At 32.8% G+C, this 12,149-nt stretch overlaps 1 protein-coding gene across 1 annotated transcript in view; it reads left to right on the forward strand.

Annotated features, from left to right (window-relative positions):
• The first annotated feature begins 7,143 nt into the window (after positions 1-7,143).
• The window catches only part of LOC108908517, a 181,750-nt gene continuing 176,744 nt past the window's right edge, over positions 7,144-12,149 (forward strand). The window contains exon 1 of the mRNA XM_023457279.1: positions 7,144-7,303. Within this exon, the coding sequence (XP_023313047.1) occupies positions 7,255-7,303 (49 nt within the window). The 5' untranslated portion in view covers positions 7,144-7,254. The remainder of the gene's footprint in view (positions 7,304-12,149) is intronic.

Here is a 12,149-nt window from a genome sequence, read left to right on the forward strand (position 1 = left end):
AAATTCGTTTTTGTTTCATATTAGCCATGTTTGAGGTGATATTGAAAAAAAAAATAATACTTTCTAATAGCAAATTTTTGTCCTCTATCGGATGGTATAGTCAATTTTTATATGTAACGTTTCGTCTCTCCAGGACCATCATCAACATCATTTTTTAAATGTTTTGCAGGCCAATATTGCCTCAGACCGAATCAGATTGAGACGTTTTTTCTCGAAAAATTTACCTTCATTTTATTCGTTACAAATTCGTCTAAATTTTTTATTTTGTATGTTTATTGAATTGACTACTCTAAGTGTCGTTAGACTGTGAAATCCACCTAGTTATTTAAACTGTTACCATCACGCGTTACAATAGAAAATTTCTTGTAAAAGTCATAGAACATAACATTCTACATAAAAATGTTATATTGACTTTTTCCTGTACTATTAAAATTAACAGAGTTAGTGTGGCTAAAAGTTAAGGGATTATTTCAGAAATTTAAAAAAATCATTATAAGCAGAAAAATGAATTAAATTTATATATTTTTTTTCAATCTACTCTAAAAAATGTAAACTTTCTTTTCAGAGAAATAGATATATTTTTAATTTTTAATAAAAAAGTTATAACAATTTCAATTTTTAATCGTTATTTTTTATAAGATAAAAAATCACATTCGCTTTATGAAATTATTGTTTTAACATTTTTTATTAGAAATTAAAATATATATCTATTTCTCTGAAAAGATACTTTACATTTTTTGGAGTAGATTCAAAAAAAAATTATAAAATTCATTCATTTTTCTGCTTTTTGATGAATTTTTAAATTTCTGAAATCATCCCCTAACTTCTAGTCTCCCTAACTCTGTTAATTTTAATAGTACAAGAAAAAGTCAATGGACTATTTTTATGTAGAATTTTATGCTCTACAACTTTTATAAGAAACTTTTTTTTCTACCTCTTACCCCTTTTGAGTTATCTTTAAAAACACAAAATTACACAAAATTACTGTTAGTTATTATATACCTAAACTAATTTATATAAAAAATTGAGGCAAGTTCACCAAAATTGCGATTTAAAGGCTCATTTAATTGGACTAAATTATTAACTTTCTTTTTTATTATTAAGTACGCCATATTAAATTTTAAGCTGAGCAAATTTCAAAAACCACCTCACAAATCAATATTCTATTATATTTAATACATCTCTCAAATTTTTGCGAAAGCTTATCATTAATGTCGTGGAGGTGATTTGGAAAAAATAAATTTTAAAATAAATCACGTTCAATGATTTGTCTGAAGCTGGGGTAAACCCGAAACGATCGTAAAATAATACAAATTGGAAAAAAAAATATTATTATAAAAAAGTTATTTCAGGTGTTGTTAGGTCAGGAAATTGAGGTATATTTATTTTAAATGTATGTAGATGCGAATAACTGGACACAAATAGTATTGCCGAAAACCATTATGACATAGAAATGGTTAAGAGAGCAGGGGAGAAGAAGCCTTAAACATTTTTACAAAGATATTTCAAATCTCTTTGACCTATACACAAGTTATGTTATGTGTAAATACCATAGAGAAGTTAGGAATTTTCAACAAGTCTTCTGCTAAAATGTCGCCCATATTTATTTTAAATATGATTTTTATATTCATAATTAACCACCTCCCTCCCCCAATAAAAGCTATTATTTAGTTCATTAACAACATGTATACTATCAATTAATTACTAATTAATACATTTAATTTGTTTATAATTATTAATTATATAGCCATTGTCGGACATCATTAAAAATAAATTAAATTGACATTGGATTGAAAAATATTAGCAATTCTGTTTCCGCTGTGCTAATAATATAAATACAGAAATATAGAACCTTTGTAGTGCAGCTGGTAATTGCATTCGCTGAAACAGTTTCCTGCACAGTACACAACTAACGGCATAATTAACCTAATACGTGTTACATTCCCTATCCGGACAAAATTTCGTTTATCTCAAAGGGCTGATGATACAGACACAGACAAACGCATACGGGACAAAGTTTTGTAATTTGGACGCCGCTTGCCATATTATATTCAATAAGGTAACTTTGATGTCTCGTTCCCAAAAGTCCGCTTGTGAATAAAGGCTTATGAAATTTTTTATATTTCCATTGTTTTCTCCTTTAGTTAATTAAAACAACAAAAATAACTATTCTTAACATGTTAGTTATACAGGGTAGCCCATCGAAAACGTACCGCAAGGCATTACAGGGTAGTAATGAACTTTTCGGCAAAATCCAAAAACAGGTAAAGTTTGCTTCTGAGGGGGACAACTTTTGTTCAACCCCCTATGTGGTGGTGCCATCCCCCAAATTTTTTTAAATGGGAATGGGGGTCAAGTGGGGGGTCATTAGAAAGGGCTGTTAATTCTCTATACATCGATTCTTACTTTTTGAAAATCGATCCATTATTTTAGAAAATATGCAGCTTTGAAAATACGAACAATATTTTTGACGAGAATGCGAAAATCGATTTAATTTTACTTCAAAACTTACGGTATTAGCTTGATAAATTCCTTCAAAAGAATTCGCTGTTTTTTTCTGATTTGCGAATTCTTTAGCCTGATTTTGGTGAGCAAAAAATTGTCCGCTTTTTGTTTCGTATTTAGATAGGCCACAAGAAGTTGCTAGATAACTGTCTTGTGACTTGTAGTTGAAGAGTACCAATACTGCCGAGTCTTTTAAATTGATTAATTATGGTGTACTCAATTCCAAAAAGAGTAGAAATTATTGAGCTATTTTTCAAAAACAATGAATGCGGAAGTCGGGTCGCCGAACTGTTCAACCAACGGCATCCTGAGAAACATGCGTCTGGAAAAATTGTTCGCGAATTGGTGGCCAAATTTCGCGAAACTGGCTTCGTTCATAACAAAAAGAGGCAAGTTGAAAATCCGGTACTAAATGAACCTACGGAAATAGCGGTATTGGGGCAAGTGGCAGTGGATAGTACGCTGAGTACAATGCAATTGGCTACTGCGACAGGAGTGAGTCGTACAAGTGTCCAACGAATATTAAAAAAATACAAATTCCATCCTTATAAGATTCGGCTAGTGCAAGAGCTAAATGAAGACGATTTTGATCGTCGTTTGCAATTTTGCGAAATAATGACTGAACGAGCGATAAACGATAATTTCCTCTTTAATATGTCTTTTTCGGACGAGTGTACGTTCTTCTTGAATGGTTTAGTGAATCGCCATAATTTTCGTTACTGGGCTGATACCAATCCAAGGATTTTCCATGAGACACTGCCAACACCCCCAGAAGTTGAATGTATGAGCAGGTATTTTTGGAAATTCCATTGTAGGTTCTTTTTTCCTTCCTGGAAATTTGATAGGCGATATGTACTTGGATTTACTACAAAATGTCATCGACCCAGCTCTAACAAATATCATAGAGGACGACACTGCTTACAATGAACACGAACTGATTTTCCAGCAGGACGGAACTCCTCCACATTACTCGCTCAATGAGCGCAATTACCTAAATGAGACGTTTCCAGGACGCTGGATAGGACGAAGAGATGCAATTGAGTGGCCCCCTCGGTCACCCGACTTAAATCCTTTAGATTTCTTTCTCTGGGGGCACATTAAAAGCAAAGTTTACAGCACTCCACCTGATACCTTGGAAGATCTGCGAGGACGAATCATTAATGTATGTCGCGAAGTAACACCGCAAGTGCTCCAGAATGTTCGACAACGGTTTGAGGACAACCTGTATCATTGTATGCAAGTTGGCGGACAACATTTTCAGCATTTACTTGACTAATACCGTAAGTTTTGAAGAAAAATTAAATCGATTTTCGCATTTCTCGTCAAAAACATTGTTCGTATTTTCTAAGCTGCATATTTTCTAAAATAATGAATCGATTTTCAAAAAGTAAGAATCGATGTATAGAGAAATAAAAGCCCTTTCTAATGACCCCCCACTTGTCCCCCATTCCCATTTGAAAAAATTTAGGGAATAGCACCCCCACTTAGGGGGTTAAAGATTTTGGTATGCTTTTTGAGCCAAAAGTTGTCCCCCTCAGAAACAAATTTAACCTGTTTTTGGATTTTGCCGAAAAGTTCTTTACTACCCTGTAATACCTTGCGGTACGTTTTCGATGGGCTACCCTGTATTTTTAGTTATTGCAATGGTTGGGACTCTATAATTTTACATTGCTCTATCAGTAATTGACATATACTTAACACCTATGTTAAGTGTCATAAATAGTAATTTTCTCATGGCACAATTTAATACATTTATTTTCAGCAAGAATTTTTGAGCAAGTAATGAATTATTGAAATGGATTTTACTAGAAAATGGCTCATGTTATTAAAATCTAACAAGAGTACCCTTTTTATGCAAAATATGATAAATTTTCAAATTTTCGGTTCAGGAAGGAGAAAAAATTGCGTACAAAAAAAACTTATGCAACTACCGACACTTGCCAAATTTTATGTCCCAGAAAACCACTTCTAAAATCTAAAAATCTAAATTATCATTGGACCAACTCAGGTCACAAACGCATACCACAAATTTACAGCACAGAAACAAGATCTACGCATATACAGGGTGGCCAAATGAAAACGAAACAGAGCCATTTTCAGGAACTGCTGTAGGAAAACGCTCAGACGACTCTAGAAAAACGCTCAGAACGACGACGATTCTTTGACGCAAATCTTCCAGCGATGCTGGCTGTGTTTTATAGATTTTACTTTTTAAGTATCCCCACAAAAAGAAATCAAGGGGCGATAAATCCGGTGATCGTGGAGGCCACTCAATTCTGCCTCTTCTCCCAATCCAATTCCGTAGAAAACGTTGGTCCAAATACTGACGGACAATTAACGCATAATGCGGAGGAGCACCGTCCCGTCCTGTTGAAAAATCAAATGATCTTCATCATACTCTGGAACATTTTCAATAATATCAGTCAAGGCAAGGTCAATAGGGTCTTCCAGTAATTGCAAATACATTTAGTCAGTCAAATTACTATGTACAAAAAAAGGACCCACCAGCCGGTCACCGAAAATTCCAGCCCATACATTTAATTTTTCCGATTGCTATGTATGCACCTCGTGAAAAACTCTTGGGTTTGAATCGGACCAATAGCGGCAATTGTGACGATTTACCGTCCCGTTCAAGAAAAAACTGCATTCATCAGAAACACAGATGTTAAAAAAGAACTGTCATCACTCACTCATTATTTCCGCAAAATTGCAAAAGGCAGTCATAATCATCCTCATGAAGTTCCTGGACTAAATGTATTTTGTATGGATGGAATTTATTCTTCTTAAAAATGGTTTGTATGCTAGTTCGATTGATCCCAGACACAGATGCCAGCTGCCTCGTACTTAATGTAAGATCAAGAAATCAAGATGAACTTGTCCCAAAACTGCAACTTCACTATAGGTTTTTCAATTTCTCGTTCTTTATTGGCTACGTTCCCTGTCACTTGAAATTTTTTACTAACTCTAGAACATACTTCCTCCTGACATGTCGATCTTGATGTTGTTCATTAAATAGCGGAACTGTTCTATTCGCACATGTATTGTTCATAAAGTAAAGCGAAATGATATCTACCCTTTCCGCAATGGAATAAACCATAGTGTTTAATTTTCAAAAACACAATTAAATAAACTACCAATCAACGCTTCCAAATAATACTAGAAAATAATTTGGAATACATTAATTTTACGTTCATTGTGTGTGTATAGCATTAATTTCTGTTTTTTACAATTGTGTTTTTTTTACGAAAGTGATAACAAATCGCCAAAAACCAATGTAACGCAAGAAATACTAAATTTGTACCATTGACGTACTTAACTCGAATGACTGATATTTTTACCATTACCATTATTATTTTACCATTGTTTGTACATAAGTTTCAACTTTAAAATCAAAATTCTTAATAAGTATTGGGCGGAATTATAAAATTTAAAGTCTGGTGTAAAGAGAATTGTAAGAGCTTTCAAACGAAATATTACTCAACCCTCAATGTCATTTAAATATTTTGGGCTTACCCTTGTTTGGGGGTGAAAGTGGCGGAGTCAAAAACAGTAAGATTACTCATCCAATTTAGTACGTTTAGTACTCTTCGTACCTTTGTCTAGATATATTCATGTGACGTTAATTATATGGGGTATTTACAAACTGGATTGGATTAAATTTTAAAAAATTAAAAAATTATAAATACTTGATATTCACAGTGCGGTAATAAATTTTGCCTCGAGAAATTTTTTAAATGTCTCGTGATTTATTTCTATTATTTTGTTCATCAAATTCAATAAAAAAAATTATTAGTTGGTTGATAATTATTTTTAGAGGTCGCTCGAAAACATTTTAAGTATACTACTTTTAAAGTTAAAATAATTATGAATGACCTTTAGAAATTAAAATATCGATTTGAAATATTCAGAATCGAAATTTTTTCAACCTAGAAAATGATTAAATAATGAGAAAAAATATTTCAAAAAAATTCAATTTTTGACGATTTTGGAAATTTTTAAAAATATTAAGCGACATCTAAAACAAATATTTTTTAACGTCATTTTTTAAAGGGGCTCTTAAAACATGATAAACTAAATATTTTCACAAGAGATACGAAAAAAAATATTCGTTTTCACAAATTTCAAACTATGAGTGTGATTTTGAAATTCGACTTTTAATTTAGCGACTTACAGGAAATCATTTTTTATTTTTTTGTTCGAGAAGGGCCACAGATACGAAAAAATTGCAGGAGATAAAAAAGTTTTTCAATTGAACAGGAAATTAAATCATTATTCCTGAAACGACCAGTGGCGTATCGGAAAAAAGTTTGGTGGACCAAAAGGAGGCCCAACCCCAGAAAAAGTATCACCCTGTAGATCGTGATAACTATTAGTCAGGGCTAATGATGCAGGTAATCTAAATTAGCCTACGTTCCAAATTTGAGCTACATATCTCGAAAACTGTGGGTGGTACAAAGAAAAAACAGAAAAATTATTGAAACTTTAACATAGTTACAAAGCATATTCGGTGCATTGCTATATTTTGGGTTCAAAATTGTCAAGGTACCATTTATAGTAGTTCATTTAAATATTGTTTTGCTCAAAATATGTTAATAATAATAAAGGTTTGCTATTGTTCCAGGGAAGGAGAGGATTCACTTCGACTGTTATGAGGGGGCGACTGCAAACACCGCTGGGATTTTTGAAGTGAATGTCCCGACAGCGACGCCGCCATGCTAGGGGCAACGTTAGACGCCACGTTCAGCTAATATGTTCTTATTGGCTTCTGCGATACTGCTACTCAGTACCGGTTTAGCAGGTAAGATGTACAGGCTGTTACAAATTCGCTTCTCTCTACAGGGATGTCGGAAACGATAAGACACGAAATATTTCAAAAAGACCGAAATTTTGCAAATCCGTTTTTGTTTCGTTTCAACTTTATTTGAGGTGATATTGAATAAAGAAAAACACTTCCTCATGGTAACTTTTTGCCCTCTATCGAGTGGCATAATCAATTTTTGTATGAAACCTTTCGTCTCTCCAGGACCATCATCAACTTCATTTTTTTTTAAATACGACCCTGGAAATTTTATTACATTTTTTGCAAGCCTTCATGACCCCCAGTACTGTACTGCCTCAGCCCGAACGAGATTCAGATGTTTTGTCTCGAAAAAATCATGTTCAATGTATTCGTTCCAAATTTATCAATTTTTTTATGTAGATTTCTAAATTTATTGATTTATCGCACACTCTAAGTGTCGTTAGACCCTGAGAAATGTACCTATACTCCGCGGTTGAAATTATAGAGAGTGACTCAGACATAATATAAAAACACTATTACCATAATGCGTATAAAATATAAAATGATTTTCTACATGATGTTATATGATCTATAATCGTCTATAGACTGAGTTACACTGAACGTCGATCTATATTCTATCTCTGTCTTTTGCACTTGTTAGGGAATAGGGACATGCTTTTTTAGTTGGTGTATACGGACTTGATTTATCCGTCCTGAGAAACGTCATAGCATAAGCGTAGACGAGGGGTCTAGTTCAATGGCTATAATAAATTTATAAATTAAAGAAACACAACTGGGACGTTTTAAAATGCTATAATAATTAAAATGGATCAAAGTGCCGATTATAGCAAAGCCTAAAAAAATATTAGATGTTATGTTTTATTATCTTTTTTCAATATTTTCTATATTTTGTTGCCTTTTACGCAGACACGTCAATGGATTTTCGTTCCCGGCACGCTTCATCGCCCTTACTAGTCCAAAAGCTAGCGATGAGTCACTCTCTATAATTTCGACCGCGGAGTAAAGTTATTTAAACTATCACCATCAATGTTACAATAAAACTTTATTGGAGTTTTAATCCCGTAATAGTTATGTCCTGATAAAATGGCCTTCATAGTTTAAGAAGCTTCAAGTGCTTATATTTCTAAAAGGAAGCCTTTGGAAGAAAAAGTGTATACGAGTACTTCAAAGTTACATTATTTTGACGAGATCTATCGATGGTTAAAGTCCTAATCTTAAAAAGTGAATCGTCTTCTTATATCTAATAACATTGTATACGGAAAAATGTTTGAAATGTTACGTAGTCACATTTTCCACTTGAAGTAGGTAAATTTAAAAATAAATAACATAAATCATAAATTATCTTTTAGGTATATCATTATTTATGGGAATATTTCACTTTAACTTATACCCGAATGTTATTCTTAGGCAAAAACTAAAAATATTTTTTGCTCTAGTGTACAATTTACATATTGCCACTTATTCTCTCTTTACACCAGGTTCCATAATTTTAATACAAGTATGTGGGTTAGCCACTAACGAATGGTATGACGTCACAGCATGGCTTCTATGCCCCGTTTTCATTAAGTATTTCGTGGACGAAAAATTCTGGTTTTTGCTACGTCAACTGACTATGGTATATACTTTATGAATATGAATTAAAAAATGTGTATTAAATGAACTCATGGGGTTGAAGGAAGGTACTATCATTAAAACGCAACTAATTCTAAGTATTTTAGAAATTCGATAATAGATTTTAGTAGATAATAATATTTCTAAGAAAAAATATGTCTATTAACATATGGATATGTTGAAAAATGTATCCATCATAAATTTTTAATTTGCTTTGGGTTAAAAAAACGAATCATTTAAAAATGTGGAATATTAATTAAGCACAGACTGTCGAATAAATAATTGAATAAAGCAATATAACGTAATGAGGTCCAGAGTGCTGTCGAGAGGGAAATATTGGATAAACAAGTATACGAGTATTACTTCGGCATTGAAACGTCTCTCCCTTTCTGTATCTCTCTTTCTCTCTCATATTTACATCATGCTCGGGCTCGGTAATTTAATTAATGATTAATTTTTTTAAAATTGTTCTCCCAGAGTTTTTTGTCAGTGATTGATGATTTATTTTTCAGAAGTTTAATTATTATTGCTAGCAAGTACTAAATAATGTGTTTATTGACTGAATTAAGTGTTAAACAGAAACTTTCAATCATTTAAGACGCCTTGATTGTGCACACTATTCATTACTTTGTATTTTTATCTTGGGATGAACTGTATCTTATTTAAAAACATATTTCTGGAAGATTTGTTCGAGAAACTTTGTCTTTAAAAGTATTAATACAAAAAATATTTTGAAATAGATTAAGTACCATATTAAACGACCATAATTACCGTTATACTGTTAGCGACCATTTCAATCCTCTTATTTAGGGACTTGGAGGGAAAAGACGCGCATACTAAATTAATAAATCCTGCGGAAATCAAAGTGGGACTGTTGGTTTTAAAAGAGGGGAAAATTCTCCAAATATAATTAACCCGGAAAAGTTCTCTGATGAAAAGTTTGCGGAAAATTAAAATCTGTTTATTTTCCAGCTGAGATAAAGAAGCAATTTCCTCCGATTGAGCTTCATAAATTCTAGCGCCCTGAATTGGTTAATATAGAAAATGCTTCGTTAGTAACATACCTTATTACGCTTAATATTTAAATTTAAATCTACCGGATAATTCAATATAATAGAAGTTTAAGAGATAAAATATACATGGTTAGTAACTATTAAATAATGCATAAATATAAGTGTTCAATTCCTGTAGAATAATCTTGATGGGTTCAAATCAGAAGAATATAAAGGCCATCCCATGGTACGTTTACATCCTATACATTTGTTTGGATGTTGTATAGTCACTGGAATTGAAAATTTGTTATAATTATTTTTTACTTGCCGATATCATAAATCATAATTTTGTCACATTCTTCATTCAGTAATAAAATGCTTAAAAATATCTACAAGATATCCAGTTTATCAAAAAAACTGGAAATATATGCCTCGTTAAAAATATAATATATGTATATCACGAAAAAGTTATATTGAAATATTTCCAGGAAAAAAAATGTTTTAAATTATATTTAGAAGCAATACGTAGCGACATGCTTATTAAAATGTATTTATAAACTTTGCTGTGCGAGTTTGACAAATGATTTATTTAGTAGGTATTACTGTGGTTTTCATAGTGCTCTGATTATTGTGGTTTATTGTTTATATCAATCTTAGGATTGTTGAAAATGGCCTGTGTGTATATGTAATAATAATTAATCGTGACTATCTTAATTCATGGCGAAGCAAGACAAAATGCATTAGCAGCTTCTGTTTTGTATGTAGAGAGTGTCTGAAACTTGATAGTATGGGCCTACTGTGAGGATACAAAAAATTTTAAATAAAATTTGGGAAACGTGGTGTGAAATGGGATGAGGTAAGCTCCACTTTCAATCGAAAGTATTGACGTCATCAATTATGTTTTTTTTGGAAAAACATACCCAAATTACTTTCCTGTTAAAAACTCTATTTTTTTCTAATAAACGTTTAGTAACATTTATTTAACATTTCGCCATTTAACTCATTACAAGCATTTGTGATTTTTTCTTTCAAATGATTAATATCTCGCGAAGGTATTTTGTAAACCTTATTTTTTAAAACCCCCCATAAAGAAAATCAGAAATATTCGTAAATTTTCGCATTCTCAATCTTCTAGACTTATCTCATCTCTCAGTACAAAAAGTAGATGGGTAGATGGGTGAGTTTTATAGGTGGTACAGATGAATGAATAAATATGCGTATTCATGCATGAACAACTGGATAGAAAATTGGAGTGAAGTTATCCACACATTTCCAGCCACGATTTATGACACATGGTACATTGAAAGTGGGATACATGGACCAGCAGATATGGGCGGGGCTAGATATGCGCATGCGCTGTATACGCAATAAGCGCATAATGTAATTAATTAATAATTCTATGATGAAATAAGAGATATAAAATACGTCAATATAATTACCTACCCAACTATCCCACCAAGGGAAATGATTGTAACCAGCACCAGATCCGGGTAGCACCCCTCTGAATTAATTTAAAAATAATGAGAAATTACCGTCACAAAAGAAAATTTTTTTCTCGAGTTGGGGGAACGCTGCCACATGCACGCTCGGAAAATCTATAAATATAGACCCTGTACAACTACCCCACCAAGGGAAATGATTGTAACCAGCACCAGATCCGGATAGCACCCCTCTGAATTAATTTAAAAATAATGAGAAATTACCGTCACATAAGAAATTTTTTTTCTCGAGTTGGGGGAACGCTGCCACATGCACGCTCGGAAAATCTATAAATATAGACCCCGTACAACTACCCCACCAAAGGAAATGTTTGTAACCAGCACCAGATCTGTGTAGCACCCCTCTGAATTAATTTAAAAATAATAAGAAATTAGCGCCACTAAGGAAAATTTTTTTCTCGAGTTGAGGGAACGCTGCCACGTGCACGCTCGGAAAATCTATAAATATAGACCCCGTACAACTACCCCACCAAAGGAAATGTTTGTACCCACCAGCACCAGATCTGTGTAGCACCCCTCTGAATTAATTTAAAAATAATGAGAAATTAGCGTCACAAAGGAAAATTTTTTTTACGACTTGGGGGAACGCTGCCACGTGCACACTTGGAAAATCTATAAATACACGCCCCGTACAACTACCCCACCAAAATAAATGATTGTAACCAGCACCAGATCCGGGTAGCACCCCTCTGAATTAATTTAAAAATAATAAGAAATTTGCGCCACAAAGGAAATTTTTTT

This window comes from Anoplophora glabripennis, unplaced genomic scaffold, assembly GCF_000390285.2.
Source record: "Anoplophora glabripennis isolate ALB-LARVAE unplaced genomic scaffold, Agla_2.0 scaffold29, whole genome shotgun sequence".
Taxonomy (NCBI): domain Eukaryota; kingdom Metazoa; phylum Arthropoda; class Insecta; order Coleoptera; family Cerambycidae; genus Anoplophora; species Anoplophora glabripennis.